The sequence below is a fragment of the Sorghum bicolor genome, chromosome 1, assembly GCF_000003195.3.
Source record: "Sorghum bicolor cultivar BTx623 chromosome 1, Sorghum_bicolor_NCBIv3, whole genome shotgun sequence".
NCBI classification, from domain to species: domain Eukaryota; kingdom Viridiplantae; phylum Streptophyta; class Magnoliopsida; order Poales; family Poaceae; genus Sorghum; species Sorghum bicolor.
Genome location: NC_012870.2, coordinates 56263804 through 56287341, shown reverse-complemented (window position 1 = coordinate 56287341; position 23538 = coordinate 56263804). Strand labels below are relative to the sequence as shown.

Below are 23538 nucleotides of genomic sequence, written 5' to 3'. Positions count from 1 at the left end.
CATAGCTACATAGGATTAGAACTAGAAGGAGTCAATCTTCGATTGGTTTCCGGATCTGTCAAGAGGATTCTTGGTAATTCTCTAATTGTGCTTCTAATTGCTTTCTAATTATCTTTGTTCTTCAATATTATGAATATGACTTTGTTCTACTTCAATATATTGCTTATGACTTTGCTCTACTTGCTTATATTCAAGATTATATTGTTCTTAGTTTATCATAGTTATGTACTTAGCTTAGTTAGATTCGATCTATATACATGCTTAGGATCGTATAGCGTTTATCCATCGGATCCATGGGTAAATGATAGATATTGTGTAGGCGTGGTGCTTATACCGTATTTATCTGCGATTGTACCCAATATGCCAGATCGTGGGGTGGTTCGTGATAGTGACAGCTTCATTGATTCTTATATAGTCCCCCTCTCGTGTATTGGGCTGGCAGAGCAACATTATTACAGGGGAGTGATTGCTATGTTTCTCATATTCCTTGCTAATATCACTATGCATGGGCGTAGTCTTGTCTCGTAATGATTGCTAAGTATGCTTGCACTAATTATGATAATGCTAGACTATATAGTTAAGAATAACTTAGGGAATATTCTTGTAGTTCGTTCTAATACTATGCTAATGACTTTCTAGAGTATCTAATTGAGGTGCTTATCATATTTATTATGTGGCTAGATCAGATTAGTTATCCTTGTCACTATTATTATTTCATATATCTTTTATGTGACACTTATCCCTGTATGAAGAGTTAGATATAATGTTCTCAATTATACATGCAATGATAGATGCTCAATCTCATATTCTATTCTGTAATCATTAGTGATGATTTCTAATCCCTTCCCAGTGGTAAAAATATAAATAACGATACCTGGAATACTTCCCGGTTAAAATGCTGCATCGGTATTAATCTGTGCGTTTGCAGATCCAATTCATTATTTATTTAGAAGAGCAATTGCATATTTCAATACCGCGTCTCTTATATCATGCTGGGGATGACAACTTGGCTTAAGTGGTGTGAGGGATAGGTTTGGCATTTTTGGCACCGTTACTAGATTTAGAGAATTTAGTCTACTTTTAGTAATGATGTTAAGAATACCCAACACCAGTCTGTGTTATTATAAAAAAAGTCAGAACAATGTTCTTGTTCAAAATCAGGTACTATGTAGTTTAACAAGTCTCCAACTATTTTCTATGGTGATTCCTCTGTCTTTTGCTTCCAGCCTTACGGCTTACTCAAGAAACTACTTACCATTATTTCAATGCATCGCTCTATGAGGTATCAGTATTTACACAACTCTTTGTGCTTGGCTAGATCCTTGGATATGGAGCTTTGCAAAGAATAGTGAAGATGGGATATTAGTTCTGCACCAGAACCTGCAAAGGCATATTTTAGGAGATGTTTCTGTTAGTTGGTCCGACAACATTGCACGGACCATAGAGAAAAAATGTCTCCTTTTTATGGACGCCCTTTCAGGTTTCTTAGTGCTTGATTCATGTGAGAATATTGGGGTATTACACTTGTCATGTAAATAATTTGTGACTTTTGTTAGGTTTTCTAGGTAATCAGCCAATTACAGTATGTAGCAGAGGTTTGGAGATTTTGCTGTACTCAGAGGAGTGTAGATGAACACAATTAGTATATGTGGAGTAATTTTAGATTGCCTTATGGATACATTATTTATAGAAAAATATTGGTTCAAAGTTCAGATACATAGATTATTTGATTAACTTGTTAATTAGCTTCTATCTGTGCATTACAATTACAGTCTCATAGAGAAGTGGTAGTACCCTTTTTTGGTAATTGCTTTTCACTTGTTAGGTACCATGTCACTATCAGCCCAAAGGAAACTTTTGTTTGCTTCACTTGTTAGGACGACAAAGGCGGCTGCGTGGCTCCGCTTGCAGCTCAACAAGGGCACAGGGCAAGACCAAGGAGGTGATGGCGAGGTGCTGCAGGCAATCTGATGAGGGACCATACCTGATGGAGTTGACGGCGTGGCGTGCAAGCAACCCGATGAGGGCAGGACAAAGGAGCCTGTGGTGCGGTGACATGGCCAGCCCTATGAGGATGGGACAAAGGTCGCGGCGGCGCGGTGAGCCTCTGTGATCCATGTTCTCAACGAGCGAGTCTTTTTTTACCTTGCAGTTTTCCTAACGGCAACATTGTGAATGACCATGATCACAGCCTCACAGGAAGGATTGTCAAACAAACTTGTGCTCATGATTACCTAGCCAAAATATCAGTATCTTAGTTTTGATTAAATTTGAGCCGCATTGTACTCATGATGGGTAATTTGATGTTGATATACAAGACATATTATCTCATAAATTATTTTGGCATCTCGTTGCAATGCATGGTCTATACAGTAGAGTTTGTGAGCCTATAACCCCGCGTTCTCCATGACCGTTAATTTTATGAACTTTTTATTTTAGATTAAATGTCACTTTAACGTTGGTATTTAATTTTACAGTATTATTATATTATCGTGCGATCTATATATTTTTATAGTATATTATAACGCCGCGTTCTCCATGACTGTTAATTTTATGAACCTTTTGTTTTGGATTAAATGTCACTTTAATGCTGGTATTTAATTTTACAGTATTATTATGATACGTGCGATCCATGTGTTTTATAGTATAATAATTTAGTTTTCCGTAGCAACGTACGGGCACGCTACCTAGGCCTTGTTTAGTTTCCAAAAAATTTTGCAAAATTTTTCAGATTCCCCATCACATCGAATCTTTAGACACATGCATGAAGTATTAAATATAGACAAAAATAAGAACTAATTACACAGTTTGGTCGAAATTGACGAGACGAATCTTTTGAGTCGTTAGTCCATGATTAAACAATATTTGTCAAATACAAACGAAAAAGCTACAGTGTCGATTTTGCAAAATATTTTAGAACTAAACAAGGCCCTAGTCTCTACAACTAAGAAATCTACACAACAATCGTCCCCCACTCCCTTCGCTTCACCCCGCTCCCGGTACTTTTTTTTCTAGCATCCCTCAAAATACCATTCTTTACGGTCCCCACGTGACCCCCTCTTTCCTAAATGCCACAACGACGGTCTGCACTTCAGCAAACGCAATCGACGGACTCCGCCCCATCTCGGTCTCCAGCACCGCATCGTCGCCGCCCCTCCGTCCTCCCCCACCACTCCCCTCCGTCCTCCCCCACCGCTGCCGCCCCCGTCCCTGCAGCGCCTCCCCTCCCACGACCTCTCCAACGACAGCGGCTGCGACGACGACTGGGCCCGCCAACGCCGCCACAACGCCGAGCCCGCCGCCCCTGCGCCAACGCGGAGCCTCGCCCTACGTTTCGCAGGCTGCTCGTGGTCGTGGAAGCTGGGCGGGCGGCAGCGGAAGACGGCAGGGCGCGTGCGCGTCCCTCCTCCGATCCGAATCATCTACATCCGCGTCGCCCGGTCTTCATCGGGCCCTTCACCGGCGACGAAGCCCCGCGGCGGCGAAGCCAGCATGGAGCCCGTGCGTCCCTTTCCACCAGGTGTGCCCATCCCTTCGCTTCCCTTACTGTTGTGCAAGACCTTAAACCCAAACCATATCTTAAAGCTAATTGGTCTAATCTAATTTGGATCCCTTTAAAAGGTCACCATGCGTATGCGTGTATGTGCACAGCCAATGCAAGAACAAAATTACAGGAAGGTTGTTGCTCACAAAGTCAAGTAAAATGGGAGATACTGCCTCTGATTGAGAGATTGGAATAACGACATCATATTTTTTTTGAGCGCAAAGATACTATGAAATTATCTAGGTTTCTAGATGCTCTAAAATTGGCTGCAATAGATGTCTGATTGTGAAACTCGTGACATCAGAGACACCATATCAGTTTTTTTGATCAATAGTCTATGCAATATATGTCTAGCTTTCCATGTAATTATTTATTGTTGAAGTTCAGTTGTCTCCAGTAATAGATGTCTGAAGCAACCATGCTTGGTAAATATTTTTCGGTTTTTAAAGTATCTGAACATAGCATAGCATAGCGTTAGCACGACAATATACTATAGTTAGTTGATCAATCATTTTTTTGTTGGCCAGTGATTTCTGAATTGATTTCCATCCATCAGCATAAACTGAAATACTAATCAAACTGCAGATTATTCGACCTGTATTTTCAAAGATCCTGATGCTGTGGCCAGACATCTGGTCTTTAGTTCTCACTTCTCACTTACAACCTGAAATGGCTATTATGAATTTTGCTGCATCTTAGTGTTTGCTGAAACAGTTGGTGCTTAGTAGTTATCTTTGCCTTGTCAACAGCTGCAGCAAAGGTAATATCTGCTAAATTCTCGATATGTTGTTTTCCCTTAGTCATCGTTCAGGGTTGCTGATGATTGTTTTCGAGCATCAAATTTTGCTAGCTCATTTAGTTCCTCCAAGGTGGAGAGCTAGGCAAGATGCATATTGATATAGGCAACGTCATGGCTCAAAGCCTGTATTCAGTAGGTCTATATGTAGCTTGATTGCTTTATTATTTATGAACACTTGAAATTATGTCTGTGGGAGTTTGCTCAAAACGTACTGATGTGGGAGTTTTTGTTTTAGGGGTTACAGATGATGATTTGTAGACATGTGCACTAATCTGACAGATACCTCACCAATCGGTGCTGAAGTTTTATTCTACTCTTAGAAGTAATAGCACAACAATGTTTCAGTAGCTAAATCTGAAATATCATTATTGTTTTTTAAGCGACTGGCCATGCCTTTAGTAAGATTAAGATTGCAGTAATAGCACAACAATGTTTCAGAAGAAGGTATCCATAGTTGTGTTAGTTGTTTATTTGGGTTCTCTGAATTTTGGAAATTAAGCACAAAATTCTACAGGCATAATAATTATGTTACATCTTGGTATCCAACTGTAGATAAGAGCTGGCCTCTTTAGAATACCGATGTCAAGTGGGTTGCAGGGTGTAACATTTCCCATGGTTTACCTTCTCCAGCTTTGGTTGTTCGCAATTTGATGTAACATGAATCTTATGTTAGCTAACATGAGGTTTCTGCAATTTGTGTAACAAAATCTCATATTACTCTTGTCTGCCTGACTTTTATGTGTTTTGCCACCAGTGCTCTGTCATGTCTGGCATGCATTTCCTTCACTTGTCGGCTTTGCTAATGATTGAGTGGGCTGTGAGTTAGCTGCATATTGGTACAATTTTAAAAAATAATGGTAAACTCTGTTAGGTCATGATTCACCGTTACCCATAGCAGTCATACGAGGAACTTACTCGCTGACCCAATATGCATGCTTGTTGTCCAGGTTTGAAGTTTCTTAGTATTCTCTTCTGGTGCCGTGGGAGCATAAGTTTTCATTTTTTGTAATGTCATGGGTATCTTCAGAGGTGCCTGGATGGAGTGGACTATCAAACGCACAAGTCACAACATTCGGTGATGTTTACCCTTTAGCAGCTAAACAACAGTTTTCAGTTTAACCCCCTTTTCTTGCTTGATTTTGTAATCAATTAGGTAATTATTAGTTTTCTCTTGACTATAGGCATTTTTAGCCATATGAGAGGGTTCTGACTGATTTCCGAATCCTATTGTAATTTCTGAATCCATGATCCAATAGTAGCTCACACAATAGTTATCAATTAAGGGACATTTGATGTTGAAAAATCTCAATCCAGAAAAGACTACGTACCATATGATGAGGATTATTATGCTTACTGGTTCTTGTTCTGTATACCTATATATAGATGTAGTTATGTCAACACTCATTTATGAATGCATGTTTTCTATATGGTTGGATGGAGTATTTGTTGATATTGGGATGATTTAATAATTCCTCCATCCGTCGATCTTGTTTGTTTGATTCGGTAGAAATACTTTTTTTGACAAAATCACTTGTTGGAACAAATCTTTGCTCGAGATTTTAAGAATTGTTTTGCTGTTTTGACGAACCAGCTTTTCATGACACCGAATCATGCTGTTCCAATATATATAGCAGACATAATACATGTATGTTTCTGCACACTTGACACTTTATTCAGTCCATCTGCCTGGTGTTAATTTCAGCAGTGAATGCTGTCAGATCCTATGCTTGCTTAATAAGAGTACTGATGACCATACTGGTTGGAGAATGAGATCCATGAAAAGAAAAAAATAATTGTTGCGTGATGAATTGATAGAGGGTTTGATACTTAGTAGTTAGTAGATATAGTAGAGTTTGTGAGCCTATGACGCTATGTTCTCTGTGACTGTTAATTTCATAAACTTTGTTTTTTGGATTAAATATTATTTTAACATTAGTATTTATTTTCACAGTATTATTGTTTTATCATCCGATCTGTATATTTTTAGTATAAAAGTTTAGTAGTCTCGTAGGAACGCACGGACATAAACCAAGTACAACTAAAATTCTGGATGCGACATCCGGTTTCGTTCCGTCGGTCCGCTCCACCGCGTGCCATCGGTGAAAAAGGAAACTCCCGAACCCACCTCATCCCGTCCCCGAGCGTCTCCATCACCGCCATCCGCGCTCCCTTCCATCCTCCCTCGCCGCCGCTACCTGCGCTCCCCTCCATCGTCCCCCGCCGCCGCCAGCCCCGGCCCTCGTGACTCCTCCAACGATGGCGGCCACGATCCCCGTCGCCGCCTCAATCCCTACCGCAGTTGCGCCATCACCCGCTCGATCTCCGTTGGCCGCGCCCCGCGCCGCGAGCTCGGTGCCCGCGGCGCGCTCCGCCCACCGCGAGCTGCGGCGAGCTGCGGGATATACTGGAGGGAGTTCGAAAAGGACGGCGAAGGCGGCGGCGGCAGAGGGAGGAAGCCTACGGGGAGCAGGCGCCCGCCGCAGCCGCCTCCGCCCAGGCAGCAGCAACAGGAGCAGGAGCAGCAGCACTGGCGCGCGGAGATGTGGCCCGAGCCCCTGCAGTCGTCGTCGCCGCCGTCCCCGCCGCGACGGTCCGGGAGGAACAAGATAGATCAGGAGCCGCTCATCCCAGTGGGCTCCCTGGACTCCGCGTCCGCCTTTTTCGACGAGTCGCTGCACCCGCCCAGCTCCGGCTCCAGCTCCTCCTTCTCTGTGTCCTCGCGTCCTCCGCCGCTGACCCCGGCAGTCGCTGTCAGCGCCGTGCCCCGCCCGCTTCCGCGGCCTGCACACCTGCCGCCTCGCCAAGCGCATCGCCGGGTCTGCCGCCGCCGCCGCCTGGGAGAGCAAGCCCGCCACCGATGCCACCCATGGTCGCTGCCGCTGTCGCGGCGCCTCCACCGCCACCTCCAAAACCAGCAGCCACATCGCTGCCACCACCGGCCAAGGGCCCGCCTCCGCCGCCACCACCGGCCAAGGGCCCACCTCCGCCGCCACCCCCGAAGGGCAGCCCGCCCCCACCGCCACCGCCCAAAGGCCCATCCCCTCCGCCGCCGCCGCCACCAGGAGGAAAGAAAGGAGGGCTGCCTCCGCCACCTCCAAAGGGTGGGGCATCGGCGTCCTCCTCTAGGCCGCCGACAGCGCCGGGCATGCCATCCGGGGCCGGCGAGCAGCAGGCGAAGCTGAAGCCGCTGCATTGGGACAAGATGAATGTGCAGTCCACCGACCACTCCATGGTGTGGGATAAGATCACCGGCGGTTCATTCAAGTAAGTCCCCTAAATTTAACACAGCTTCTCATTTCCATTGCTGTTTACCGTAGTACTGCCACTATACGATCGAGATAGGTGTCAGAATTTCATTCTAGGCGCTTCATGAGCATGCTAGGATCAGTAGGAACACAGTACTGAGACATGGGGCGGATGGAGTAGTGGAGTACCAAGTACCATTGTGGACCTGAAGTTCAGAGTTCAGGCGGGAGCACCATGCAAATCAATCAGACACTGCGTGTTTTGTGAAACCTTAGACTAATTTTAATAAGCAGCATTGAGCTCTAGGAGTATTTCTATAGAGTAGAGAGAAATCACGCAGTCCACTAGAGTTGGCATGAGAAGGAATCCCCCAGAATTGCAAAGACAGAGGTAGTAAACAGTAAATTTTGGAGAAAACTTTTCGCTAGCATTTTTGGTAGGAGCACGTTCCTCGATGGTATCGACAAACCATTGCTGTCGCTTTTTTAGTGGACTGACGTCGCAGCTTCTTCGATCGGATGCCCAAATCCAAGTGCTGTGGTGCCTTTTTGTGCGCGTAGGAGTATGTTCTAGGATCTAGAGTACTTTACATACAGGCTGGGACAAAGATAGATGGCCAGATTTGCTTTTAGGCCCTGTTTAGATTAGAGATGAAATTTTTTTTGATGTCACATCGAATGTGTCAGAAGGATGTCGGGAGGGGTTATTAGAAATTAATAAAAAAACAAATTACATAGCTCGTCAGCAAACTGCAAGACAAATCTATTAAGCACATATGGGTTACTGTAGCACTTAAGGCTAATCATGGAGTAACTAGGCTTAAAAGATTCGTCTCGGGATTTTTAACTAAACTGTGTAATTAGTTTATTTTTTTATATACACTTAATGTTTCATGCATTTATCCAAAGATTCGATGGGATGGATGAAAAAATTTTGGGTGGGAAACTAAACAGGGCCTTATCTAAAGCGCGTTCTCTGTCTAGCTTGAGCTTACTGATTAAGAAATGATCAATGGAATGGGTATACGGGATTTCGTGGAACAAGTATACGAGTTGGCGTAGCATGCTTTTCATTGAACAAGTATGAGTATTTCTTATTTGACAGAATCAACCAGTGCATGGAGTAGCAGAGATTCCCACCTTCTCTGATCTACCTCTTGGGTACGAATTTAAGCTTGTCGAAACAATGGTCAATGCGGGAAATTGGTTTTCTATATTTCCATTTGCTTCAGATAAAAACGATTCTATGGAACTCACAAAATGGACATGTTGATGCAAAACTGATCTGCAAACACAAAGGGCTAATACCCGATTCAAACGTTAAGGCGTGCCAGCCGATTTGACCTTGCTATCGGCAAAGGTGATAACTCGAATACTTTAGTCCTGACAACAGCGATGCGCCCGGATGTCACGGCTAAGAGGTACTCACGCGGAACTCGAGAACACGCCGAGCTTAAGTCGACGAATTCCTAAGAACTCGTAATAAAAAGAAAAAAGAAAAAAGTATGACGAAGTCGTCGAAAAAGTAGATGCTGGAATATGAGTAAAAACGTGTGTTTGATTGATTGATAGATATCTGATTACAAGGCCCTAGGGTTTATATTTATACCCTGCTCAAAGAGCTACGACCAGACACGATTAGAATTCGAATTCCAAATTACACGGAATCCGTATACAAAACGATGCAAATAACTAAGGAAATAATAAAACTATCCCTCGTGACAAACCGAAACTCCTTCAGATGACAACTGGCAGCTTCCGGACTCCTCCTTCGCGTCATCGGCAATCTCCTTGCCATAGTCATCGGCAGCCCTTTTTACCCAGCCATCGGCACCATATTACTACCTGTGGACTTAGTCACATTCAACTTCTCCCTCATCGGCAACTATCTTCATCGGCAATTCATCTTGTAAACAGCATACTGCCACCTTATCCTGCCATCCTGGACACGTGCCCAAAAACGGTGTCAACACATGCCCCCCAATTTCGGAGTATAAAACTATTAATGCTCCGAAATTCTCTGCAGTAATGATGTCTTTTTCCACAATTAATGCTCCTAATCTGGTGACCGACAACCTCAATTTGAACAACTCTGGTCCTATTCTTCCGCAGATTCCTCGAAATCCCCAACTTCCTAAACGGGCATTTCTCTCTCAACCGTACATCGGCAATAATACCGTTACAAAGATCTGCCGATGTACTGACCAGGACGTTTGTACAAACGGCTACCTCCCCTTTATTCACCCATCGGCAATATGACCGTTATAGAACGCTGCCGATGGACCGACCAGGAGATCTCGCACAGTAAAATATCCTCAGATAATGACCGCTTCCCGTCAAATCACCTGCGCAATCCCTTGATTACCGTGCGAACAGTTACCATATCTACTTGAGTACCCCTCGGGTTTCTCGGTTGTGGCAAAGAGATAAGTCAGATTTGCCCTTGCCCATTTTGTCCTATAAATAGTTCCTTCTCGGGTACTCCTTCCCCATCACACCATTCTACTACCCAACTTTTACCTTTCCAGCGGCGGCGCCATTTACAACCTTCAAGACCTCCGACAAGCACTTCTCTTCATCAACTCCGGTGCCCTCCAACGTTCTCTTCACGACAAGATGGCCATTGGCTTTGTCGTCCCTGAGGTCAGATCTCCATCTCATCTTCTGTATTTTTTATACTCCTGTTCATCCGCGATTCGTCTTACTGAATATTCTCCTTTTCCCTTTTCTTTGTATTTTATTCCCCCAAAATCACCAGGAGTTGTCCAATAAAATTGTCATTCCCACCGATCAACCACACCTTCAATGTCTCGGCCCTCTAGGGGATTCAGATCCAACCAACCTTATTAACGCAGAAACCAATAGGATCCCCTTTAGAGCTGAAAACTTTTCTTTAGATCTGTGGAAAGACACTTTTCGCTCTTGGCCTAGCCCTACCGTAGGGTGGAAAGACTGGTTCTTGAGGGTCAGCAATTCTTATGAAGTCCATTGGGGTGAAAGGAAGCTAGCCCAATGCATTAGGCTATCCATTGCCGATATGCACAGGAACGAGTCACTGCTGATAGCTGCGTCCTACTTTTGGTCAGACACCCTCAATGCTTTTGTTTTTGGCCACGGCCCTGCTTCTCCTACCCTTGCCGATGTGGCCATGCTCACTGGGTTAGATATCTCTTCTGCCGATAGCACCAACTTTTTTGATACTGCCCCCAGTGCCAAAGTGGAGACTCGTGCTATCGGCGGTTGGTCAGGGTACATCCAGAAGTACCGCGGGAGAGGGCCTGTTACCACAAAGGAGCAAACCACCTTTCTGAACATGTGGTTGGACAAGTTCGTATTCTGTGGTCGATCGGCAGGACCGACTTCTGTCTATCTATCGGCAGCAGAAAGACTGGCTAGCGGCGGCCAATTTCCTCTCGGCCGATATTTGCTCGGTGCTGTTTACCACCTTCTTCATCAGATAGCCCAGAAACTCCTGCTTGGCCAATCCATCGGCAACTTGGGAGGCCCCTGGTGGTTTATTAATATGTGGCTCAATCTGCACCTGCATAAGCGCCTTGATTTCAACTTGTTCTCACAGCACTTCCCAAGAGATATAGCCGAGAATCATGCGTTAGGTGAAGAGGAATCGGCAACGCGTGCCCCCTTGAACTTTGGTGAAGCCGTTATAGTCTTACCCGGTTCAGGGAACCATCCGGATCAGATCGGCCGATTCTTCGAGATTCTGTATGAGGGTCTGGCCAGAGATGAACGACCATGGCTGGCTTATGACGACCCCGACAGCATGCTCCCTCTGACCTTCAATCCATTTGATGAAGCTCTTGATAGGGACAATGAGGTGATGATGGCAATCGTAACTCCCAGAGCTATACCAGTGAATTTCTTCGGTAGCACGAAAACCTCCCCCCAAACCTATGAATTTTATAATCCATCGGCATTAGCTCGCCAGCTAGCTTTCGGCCAACTGCCGATTGCACTTCCTTATGCCGATGTAATAAAGCCCAGAGAACCCATCGCCAACCTCCTCGAGTGGACTCGAGTAGCCCAGCTACCACCAAATGCCGATACAGATGTAGATCTGTCAGAATGGGTCCCAGCTGCCTTTATCACTCAGGCATACAAGCTATGGTGGGCAGAATGGAAGGAGCACTTATTCTGCAGATCGGCCCTCTCATACCGCGGGATGATCGACCCCGACTACGAAGCCTTCGATGACACTGTAAGTATTTTAAACTGATGTTTTATTTTCAATACTTATTTCCACCGGTAGCTCACCTTTGTATTCCTTTTGCAGGTCGATAACACCCCCCCATCGGTTAGCAGGAGTGGCAAGCCGATCAACTTGTTTCCATCAGGCCCGATCTCCTCAATCGGCCACAACGCTCCCACTCTGGCTTCCGTTGTGCATCGGGGCGCACGCCTCAAGAAAGTCACCACTAAGAGGGCCCAAACGTCTCCTGCGGTAGCTGCTTCCACTCTGGCGCAGGCTTTCAAGGCAATTCGTCAAATCTCCCCTTTTTTTTTATATTGACCATTTTTGTATCGGCTATCTGTGCTCATAAATTCCTTTTTGTCGTTGCAGCAAACTGGTGCATCAGCAAAAGCCAAACGCCAAAGTACCGATGCCCCCCAGTCTAGCCAGCCAAAGAGAAAGGGTACCGTGGGTGCTAAGACTGGAACAAAGCGCCAGAAGGTAGCCATTCCCCCTCCTCCGGTATCTCCAATTCCGGTGGAATCCTCTCCTTCTCCAGAAGCCCAGCCACAGCAAGCACCATCTCCTCCACCTATGCAGGAAGCACCACAGATAGAAGAACCCCAGCAGGAAGGATCCCAAACAGAAGGCATATCAGCTGACACAGGCGAACCAGCAACTGGCCCAGTGGGTCCAATTATACCATCGGCAGTTCTCCCGATTCAGACAATCGCTATCCCTCCTCCAGGTAACATACTTTAACAATATCGCTACCGATGAACTCATTGTTACTTAGTGTCATAACTTTTCTTGTCTTCTTTCAGTCGATATCGTCCCACCGGCAACCTTAGCCGATCAACCTGTAGTTCCATCGGCATCTTTGGCTGGTCAGTCCGCAGCTCCGTCAGCACTTCCCAGTCCAAGGCAAGAGACCGCCTTGAAGCAAGTAAGTCATTGTTTACCACTAGCATTATTTGCCGATTCTCCAAGCATGGGCTAATTTTGCTTTTCCTTCCAGGAACAAGATTCTCCCGATAGCCTGTTCTCCTTTGCTATCGATTTCTCTGAAGAAGAAGGTGAAGAAGCAAGCACTTCTCGGGCAGTTGGGGCTGTATCGGCAGAAATCAGAGCTAGGCTGGAAGAGCTATCGGCCATACTTCATCAAGACACAGCTCAACTGGTCAACGATTCTGACCCAGCCAAGGCCCTGTTCAAGACCCTTAGGGGCCAAATTCCTGCCGATGCTGAAGAAACCCTCTTCCAGGCTGCACACCTAGAAAGCCGCCAGCTGCCGATAGAGCTGCTCAAATCCAGCTTTCTGAGGAGATGATGAAAGAAAAACTCTTAGCCGATGAGAAGCATAAGAACATTGGCACCGTAAAGTCCTCAGGTGATACATTGAAGCAGAAAGTCTCTGATCTATCGGCAAAAAGAGAAGCCCTGCTGGCCGAACTCAAGCAAGTAGAGGATGCTCTGTCTCAGGCCCAGCAAGAAGAGAGACAACTGCCGGAGACCATCAAGCACCTCGAGCAAGAACGAAATGCTCACGGTCGCAAAGCGCTGCAGTTGAAGAAGAAGCTGAAGCCGATAGAAGGTTCTGCCGATGATGATACCAAAGAGATAGAAACAACCAATCAGATCCGGCTACGCGCCATATCGGCAATCCAAGCGCTGCTGAACATCTGAAGCTCTCATCGGCAACACACCTTTGCTCTTCTGCATTTCAACTTTCTTAATGTTTTAGTCTAGCCGATAGGACTGTTATCGGCATTTTTTGAAACATTAAGCCCATCTCCAGATACACTTTAATCCAGCCGATAGGAGTGTTATCGGCACTTAACCTTTTATGCGTCGACCCATATGCTGGGGTAGTACTTCTTTAAATATTTGCCATTTAATGCTCTGGGAAATTCAACTCCTTCGAGAGTTTCTAGAATATAGGCATTACCAGGAGCTGAGTGTCTTATCCGATAAGGACCTTCCAAATTCGGAGACCACTTCCCAAACTTCGAACTTTTAGTCCCGACTGGCAAAATCAACTTTCATACCAAATCCCCATCGGCAAACTCCTTAGCCTTTCCTTTTTTATCATACCATCTAGCAATTCTCTTCTTATTTTCTTCTATACTCATTAAGGCCTTTAACCGATGCCCTGCTAAATCATCTAACTCATCGGTCATCAAAGTGGCATAATCATCGGCAGCCAATTGATCTTGAACAGATAATCGCCTAGATCCAGTCTTAATCTCCCAAGGCAACACTGCATCATGTCCATACACCAATTGATAAGGTGATACCTTGGTTGATCCATGACAAGCCATCCGATAAGACCACAGTGCTTCATTTAACAATGTATGCCACCGCCTAGGATTTTCTTCAATCTTCCGTTTAATAAGCTTGATAATTCCTTTGTTAGACGCTTCGGCCTGCCCGTTGGCTTGAGCATAGTAAGGAGAAGAATTCAACACTTTAATTCCCATACCGATTGCGAATTCATCGAACTCCCCCGACGTGAACATGGTGCCCTGATCGGTAGTAATCGTTTGGGGAATCCCAAATCGGTAAATAATATGCTCCTTCACAAAATCAATCATATTGACCGATGTGACTTTTTTCAAAGGAATAGCTTCGACCCACTTAGTGAAATAGTCGGTGGCAACTAGAATGAACTTATGCCCTTTGCTAGATGGTGGATAAATCTGGCCGATCAGATCAATGGCCCACCCCCGGAACGGCCAAGGTTTTATTATAGGATTCATAGCCGATGCGGGTGCTCTCTGGATATTACCGAACTTTTAACAACCTTGACATCCCTTGAAATATTTAAAACAATCTTCAAGTATGGTTGGCCAAAAATATCCATTCCTTCGAATCATCCACTTCATCTTAAAAGCTGACTGATGCGCTCCACACACTCCTTCATGAATTTCCCCCATCAAACTTCTGGCTTCATCACCACCCAAGCATCGGAGAAGAATTCCGTCGATCGTTCGATAATACAATTCATTTTCAAGGAGCACATACTTGGTCGCTTGAAATCGAACCCGTCTTTCAACCTTTTTGGATGGATCTTCTAGATAGTTGATAATTTCTTTCCTCCAATCATCGGCGCTGACTGCCGATGTCGCGTTAATCACTGGCTGATATCCTGAGGCATGCTGGGCTAACCGATTAGCGTCTTCATTATGTAATCGGGGAACATGCTCCAATCGGAAGTTCTTGAATTCCTTTAACAGTTGCATACTTCTCTCGAAATAGGTTATGAGGACTTCACTTCGGCATTCATAGCTTCCGGCCAATTGATTTATAACCAACATGGAATCCCCGAATATTTCGACAGCATCAGCACGAACTTCTCTTAACAACTCCAATCCCTTGATCAGAGCTTGATACTCAGCCTGATTATTTGTTGATGTAGCAACAATCGGCAAGGAAAACTCATACTTCCTCCCCTTAGGAGAAACCAATACAATGCCGATTCCTGCCCCCCGGTCACAGGTAGATCCATCAAAGAAGAGCGTCCAGGGTGCAATTTCCAAGGTTTCCACTAGACCGCAATGCTGAGTCACAAAATCGGCCATGATCTGCCCTTTGACTGCCTTAGCCGATTCGTAACGCAAATCGAACTCCGACAGCGCTAAAATCCATTTACCGATCCTACCACTCATAATCGGCATAGATAACATGTATCGGACCACGTCATCTTTGCAAACAACAGCGCATTCGGCCGACAACAGGTAATGTCTTAGCTTGATACATGAAAAATATAAGCATAAGCACAGTTTCTCAATGGCCGAATACCTGGTTTCAGCATCGATCAATCTCCTACTCAAATAATAAATTACTCTCTCTTTCCCTTCAAATTCTTGAACCAAAGCTGAACCGATAACCGATCCATCGGTAGATAAATATAATTTGAAGGGTTTCCCTTGTTGAGGTGGAACTAAGACTGGAGGATTTACTAAATACTCTTTGATTTCATCCAGAGCCAACTGTTGTTCTTTCCCCCAAACAAACTCCTGATCGGCTTTCAATTTAAGAAGAGGACTGAAAGCACGAATTCTCCCAGATAAATTCGATATAAATCTTCTGATAAAATTCACCTTGCCGATCAAGGATTGAAGCTCGGTTTTATTGGTAGGGGCCACTATTTTATTGATGGCATCAATAGATCTTCGACTAATTTCAATACCCCTCTGATGTACCATAAAACCAAGAAACTGCCCTGCCGATACGCCAAATGCACACTTGTTGGGATTCATCTTCAATCCATGCTTCCTTGTGCACTCCAACACTTTCCGTAAATCGGCAAGATGCTTTGAGAATTCTCCAGACTTGACCACCACATCATCAATATAAATTTCTACGATCTTGCCGATGAACTCATGAAATATAAAATTCATAGCCCTTTGATAAGTAGCACCAGCATTCTTTAACCCAAAAGTCATGACTATCCATTCAAATAGTCCAACATGACCAGGACACCTGAATGCGGTTTTTGGAATATCCTCCTCTGCCATGAATATTTGATTGTAACCCGCATTACCATCCATGAAGCTGATAACCCGATGGCCGGCCGCAGCATCAACCAGTAGATCGGCGACAGGCATTGGGTATCCATCCATCGGCGTAGCTTTATTGAGATTCCTGAAATCAATGCACACCCGAAGCTTCCCGTTCTTCTTGTAAACTGGAACAACATTGGAAATCCATTCGGCATACCGACACTGCCGAATAAACTTAGCTTCAATAAGTTTAGTGATTTCGGCCTTAATATCAGGTAGAATGTTAGGATTACATCGGCGGGCCGGTTGCTGATGTGGCCGAAATCCAGACTTGATTGGTAACCGATGTTCAACAATTGATCGGTCTAAACCAGGCATCTCTGTATAATCCCAAGCAAAGCAATCTTTATATTCCTTTAACAAACTAGTTAACTGCCGTTTACACTCAGGATCTAATTTAGCACTAATAAAAGTAGTCCTAGGCTTATCACCACTTCCTATATCTACTTCTACCAAATCATCGGCCGATGTGAATCCCTGGCCTAATTTTCCATCATCGGCGAATCTATCCATTAAAAACCGTCGTCAGAACCGACTGCTTGGATCGGTGGAATCTCATAATCGGCAACTTTGAGAAAATCTTTCTCCCAAACTTCTCCTGAAATGCACCTAGTCTTTTCATAAGTATCCGCTTCTGCCGATGCGATAACATAAGAAGAATCCCCTGGGACGATCTCAATCTTGTCACCTACCCACTGAACCAAGCACTGGTGCATTGTAGATGGGACACAACAATTGGCATGAATCCAATCTCTCCCTAATAATAAATTGTAGGCACCTTTTCCACTGATCACGAAAAAAGTTGTCGGCAAGGTTTTGCTGCCGATGGTCAACTCTGCGCATATCGCCCCCTTGACTGGAGACACGTTTCCTTCAAAGTCTTTGAGCATCATATCGGTCTTGGTCAAATCTTGATCCCCTTTCCCAAGCTTCCGATATACTGCATACGGCATAATGTTAATAGCAGCTCCACCATCAACTAGGATCTTAGTCATTGGCTGCCCATCAACCCTTCCTTTGAGGAACAAAGCTTTAAGATGCTGCCTCTCGTCATCGGCAGGTTTCTCAAAGATAGCCGTCATCGGATCCAGAGCCAACTGAGCTATCTGATCAGAAAATTCCAGGTCATCGTCACTGGCTGGTGCAAGAAACTCCATCGGCAACATGAAGACCATGTTGACACCTGCCGATGGACCTTCCCTCTTAGTGTCTGACGGCTGCCGACTTCCAGAGTTCTCTCCCTTGTTTAGCTCCTCTTGCCTTTCTCGTTGCAATCTCCTTTTCTGTGTCTTGGTTAATCCTTGAGGGCACCATGGAGGAAGTGGCCTTTGCCTTGCCATCGGGCGTCGGTTCTCCCTTGACTCCATACGATGTGTGTTAGCATCTCTGCAAAATATGAACTCATCGGGAACCCGCGCATTAGCCATCTCCTCGAGCTCTTCCTGGTTCCTGGGAAAATACTGGACACGGTTACCGAGCCGATCGCGAACGCTAAGCCTGCCCCCCAGCCGATCATGAACTGACGCCCTTCCTCTGATTGGCCCATTAAATCGCCGTTCATCATCATGATAACGCCGATCGTTCCTACCGTATCGATCATAACCGTTGCATTCAGGGCAGTCTCTGACAGTAGGGAGCTTGATATTTTCCTCCCAACAATGGATGAAGAATGGGCAATTCCAATGATCCCTGTGCCGATTCCACTCCTGTCGGCGTCTTTCTTCTTCCCGTTGATAATCTTCCTGCTGACGCCGATACCGATCCTCCCGTTGTTGCCATCTCTCTCGAGGCCTTCTATGAGTTATGACGATACCAGATCGAGGAAGTCTTCCTGAGCTAGCTCCTTCCTGGACCAAGCCCTTACTTCTTGCATCGGCAGTAGTAACTTGATGCTGAGGATCTACCGATGCACTCTTCTCAGCTGTCTCCGACGTTAAGACCTTAGCCTTCCCCTTAGCGTCCAACATGTTTGTCGGGAAAGGATGTTGGTCTATCTTCATCGGCTTCTGGGCCTTGGAACTGTCAAATTTGATTCTCCCTGACTCTATGGCCGATTGCAGCTGCTGTCTGAATACTTTGCACTCGTTGGTGTCATGTGAAGTTGCATTATGCCACTTGCAATATCTCATCCTCTTCAACTCTTCTGCCGACGGGATCACGTGGTTAGGTGACAGTTTGATTTGACCTTCCTGAAGTAGAAAGTCAAATATCCTATCGGCCTTGGCGGTGTCAAAGGCAAACTTCTCTGGTTCCTTCTGCCCAAAAGGACAAGACATCGGCTTCTTGTTTTTTACCCACTCTGCCAAACCGATTACTGGTTCCTCGTCGGAATCTGAGCTTGTTGCTTCGTCAACAAATGACACTTTCTTATTCCATGCCCTCTTAGGCTCAAAAGGCTTGATGTCTTGATCAGATATCCTCTGCACCAAATGACTTAAACTTTCGAACTCCTGAGAGGCATACTTATCCCTGATATGTGGCAACAAACCCTGGAAAGCCAAATCGGCTAGCTGCCGATCATCCAGAACCAGGCTATAGCATTTATTCTTGACCTCTCGTATCCTCTGCACAAATCCCTCAACCGACTCATCATTACGTTGCCTCAACTTAACCAAGTCGGTGATCTTCTTCTCATGAACCCCCGAGAAGAAGTATCTGTGGAATTGCTTCTCTAGATCGGCCCAAGTAATTACTGAGTTGGGAGGTAATGATATGAACCAAGTAAAGGCCGATCCAGACAATGATGATGAAAATAGACGAACCCTCAATTCGTCCCTGTTACCAGCTTCTCCACATTGAATAATGAACCTATTAACATGCTCCATGGTTGACGTGTCGTCCTGTCCGGAAAACTTCGTAAAATCCGGTACTTTGTACCGATGTGGAAGCGGGATCAAATCATACGCTGGAGGATACGGTGTCCGATAAGAATAAGTGTTGACTTTGGGTTTTATCCCAAATTGTTCCCTCATTACTTCAGCAATCTTACCGGCCCAATACGCATCGGCATCTTGCCGATGAGGCGGCTGCGGATCTGGCACTTGGTGGCGAACCTCCACGTGTCTGTTTGGGACGTGACCTGTATGGAACATCGTATTGGTTACCTGTCCTCCAATCTGCGGACTACCGAACTGCTGTCCACCGATTGGCTGTCCTCCGAGTTGCTGTCCAAAATTTATTGGCTGGTTGGGAATTCCCTGACCTTGGAACCCGGGATAAACCTGCCCTTGCTGGAACCCCGTAGTCTGATAACCCTGCTGGGGCGATTGTGGAAAGGCTTGCTGTCCAAGCCATCCATTATTAGCGTTCATCGGCATAGGTGCTGCCGATGATTGGTAATTGGGTACCGTCGTTGAATTGACATACCCCGACTGGGCCATAGGCCTCTGCTGCATCAGCATTGACTCTGCCGATGCGTTGGGCATCTGGAACGTTGAATCTTGAGGATTTCCAGTGTGAGGCCTTGCAGTAGTAGTTGTGGTATACCGAGGACTCTGGTTCACCGGCGCATTGGGAGGTGCCGATGTCATAGGAGTTTTGCCCCTCATGTCAGTTATCTGTGATGTTCCCGGCGTCAACTCTGGAGGCATACCATAACCCCACCAGTTGGGAGGAAGAGTTAACCCTGACATTGCCGATGCCAACATATCTGTTGTCAGTTTATGCTGCCCAACTGAAATTTGTGGGTTGGTTGCCATCGGCATAGATAGTGCACCAGTAGTCCCCAATGTACTTGGAGGGACAGCAGACTGTGCACTTGCATTCGTCAAGGCAGCCGATGGAGCCGTGACCTCTGGTGCCGTTGGCTGATGATGAGAGGGCCCCACATAATCTGGCGGGATTTGTCCTTCCTTGAAAGTTCTTGCCACGGCGTTGAAAACCGTATTGGACAGTACACCAGCTTGGTTAATCAACGCTCGATTGATGGCATTGTCAACCATATCTTGAAGCCTGCCAGGATTGGCATCGAAGGTAACCTGCCGTGGTGCTGGCAGTGCATCTTTCTGGACCACTTCGCCGCTCCTGTTTATGCTGAAAGACTTCAGGCATTGCTGCTTGAACTCTTCCATGGCTTGGGCAATAGCTTGCTTTTGCTCATCCTTGAGGTTGGCCTCCGTCACGGGGATGACGTTGTCTTGATCGAGGTCAGAGATCGACATGTTGATCTTGATCTTGAATTGGTCCCACTGGGCGTGCCAAAAGATGTGTTGATGCAAAACTGATCTGCAAACACAAAGGGCTAATACCCGATTCAAACGTTAAGGCGTGCCAGCCGATTTGACCTTGCTATCGGCAAAGGTGATAACTCGAATACTTTAGTCCTGACAACAGCGATGCGCCCGGATGTCACGGCTAAGAGGTACTCACGCGGAACTCGAGAACACGCCGAGCTTAAGTCGACGAATTCCTAAGAACTCGTAATAAAAAGAAAAAAGAAAAAAGTATGACGAAGTCGTCGAAAAAGTAGATGCTGGAATATGAGTAAAAACGTGTGTTTGATTGATTGATAGATATCTGATTACAAGGCCCTAGGGTTTATATTTATACCCTGCTCAAAGAGCTACGACCAGACACGATTAGAATTCGAATTCCAAATTACACGGAATCCGTATACAAAACGATGCAAATAACTAAGGAAATAATAAAACTATCCCTCGTGACAAACCGAAACTCCTTCAGATGACAACTGGCAGCTTCCGGACTCCTCCTTCGCGTCATCGGCAATCTCCTTGCCATAGTCATCGGCAGCCCTTTTTACCCAGCCATCGGCACCATATTACTACCTGTGGACTTAGTCACATTCAACTTCTCCCTCATCGGCAACTATCTTCATCGGCAATTCATCTTGTAAACAGCATACTGCCACCTTATCCTGCCATCCTGGACACGTGCCCAAAAACGGTGTCAACAGGACAACAATTACTCTTACTATTTTGTTCTACAGACTGGAACTCACAAAATGGGCAACGATATTACTGTTACTGTTTTGTTGTACAAACCATGATAGGGATGGAGATACTTTATGTCCTGTTAGAAAGAAATCATGGATTCAAGGGTATAATAAAAGCAATTCCAGTCAGAGTCACTTGTCAGTTGTCACGGCACGGCATCTCTTTGCATGATTGAAGAATCTGAGCTTGTGTCATCTATTAGTTACCGCGATGATACAAGCAATTTCACATGAATTTACAAGTCGTATTACATAGTGCTTAGAAAACACATGTTTTTTTTCCACTTATTTGTGAATTGTGATGGATCGAATATCAAGTTCCTTACTGTGTCAATTGTGGTGTCTTTCCAGCTTGGACGAAGGCATCATCGAGGCTTTATTCGGCACTGCAGCAGCAAACCGCAAGCCGAAATCTGCAGACACCAAGGAATCCGCTGGATCGTCGGCCCTTGGGCGCTCAAACACGCCAGAGCAAATCTTCCTGCTCGAGCCGCGCAAGTCGCACAATATTTCCATCATCCTCAAGTCCCTCACGGTGGGGCGGGATGAAATAATCGACGTCCTCCGGGATGGGCACACAGAACTCAGCACTGAGGTCTTGGAGAAGCTTTCGCGGCTCAACATCTCTAAAGAGGAAGAGTCCACCAACTTGAAGTTCTCTGGGAACCCCGACAGGCTTGCCCCAACGGAGGCCTTCCTCCTCCGCCTCCTCCTTGATGTGCCCAATCCAATTGCGCGCGTCAATGCACTGCTTTTCAAGGTTAACTATGGTGCTGAGGTTGCCCAGCTCAAGCACTCGCTTCGGACGTTGGAATTGGCAAGCCAGGAGCTGAGGACAAAGGGCCTGTTCTTCAAGCTGCTCGAGGCCGTGCTCAAGGCAGGAAACAGGATGAATGCCGGAACAGCACGTGGCAACGCTCAGGCCTTCAACCTTACAGCGCTCCGCAAGCTCTCTGACATGAAGAGCACTGATGGGAGCACCACATTGCTGCACTTCGTCGTTGAGGAGGTTGTTCGCTCCGAGGGAAAGCGGCTTGCCATCAATCGTAACCACAGCATCCGCCGCTCAGGCAGTCTCGCAAGGTCTGGCCACGAGGGAGGCAGTTCAGCAGCAGGCTTTGCAAGCCAGGGGCCATCACGGGAGGAAAGAATGAACGAATACATGAACTTGGGGCTACCAATTGTTGGTGGTCTCAGCACAGAGTTTGCCAACGTGAAGAGAGCCGCACTGGTCGACTACGATGCAGTTGTCAGCGAGTGTGCCATTCTAGACAGCCGACTTAATGAGATCAAGAAGCTCTTGGAGACCTGCATTGACGATGGATTTGCGAGGGGGTTGCGAGGATTTGTGAAGGCTGCAGAACAGGAGCTGAAGGCACTAAGAAGGGAGCAGGAAAGAGTACTCTTGAGCTGGTCCAGAAGACAACAGAGTACTACCATGCTGGTGCCGCCAAGGAACGGAACGCACATCCCCTCCAGCTGTTCATCGTAGTGAGGGACTTCTTGGGTATGGTTGATCAGGCATGTGTTGACATCAAGAGGAAAGCGCAACAGAAGAAACCAGCACCATCGTCATCGCAGCCAAACGCAGCAGCTGCTGCCCCCAAGGTGGCGGCTGCGGCTGCGGCCACAACAGCGGTGACAGCGTCAGTGACAAAGGAAGCGACCCATGGTCAAGCAGCACCAACTCAGAAACCACCCGAAGAGGCAGATAGTAAAAGGAAGAGGGTCATGCCAAGATTTCCAAACCTACCAGCGGACTTCATGAAGGATAGTGCAGATTCTGATTCAAGTAGTGACGAGGAATAGATTGAACGGGTGGCTGTAAATGATTGTTTACATTGTTTTGAATTGGTTGTTTTAGAGGTATAGGATAGCTGCAGACAGTACATAAAGCAATTTTTTACATTGGTTCTTTGGTCCATTTCTTCAATCAAGATCCATATTGAGAGCACCGAATAGAAATATAGAATTCAGAAATTTGTAAAAAAAAAAATTGATGTGAAGATCTCAATTGCTTAGAGCATCTCCAACAGTTATGCAATTGGAATTTGCCAAGTCCCTAAACGTTTTGCCAAAGGAAAAATAACTCTATCTCCAAGTGTTTGGCATTTTTGACTTGGCATTTTCCAAAATAGTAGACCCAACTATTTTGGTCCGGGATTTTTTTTATTGGCGCGCTTCACGCGAGATTTTTCCTCTGCGCGGGAATTTCCGTCGCCCGTCGCTGCCAGTCCACGAAGTC

At 45.8% G+C, this 23538-nt stretch overlaps 1 protein-coding gene across 1 annotated transcript; it reads left to right on the top strand.

Moving 5' to 3' along the window:
* Positions 3379–23247, top strand: LOC8055602 (formin-like protein 16). Its single transcript, XM_021447907.1, is given in 3 exon segments — positions 3379–7607; positions 21645–22695; positions 22698–23247. Coding segments are annotated over 3 exon segments (1863 nt in total). The 5' UTR covers positions 3379–7200; the 3' UTR covers positions 23103–23247.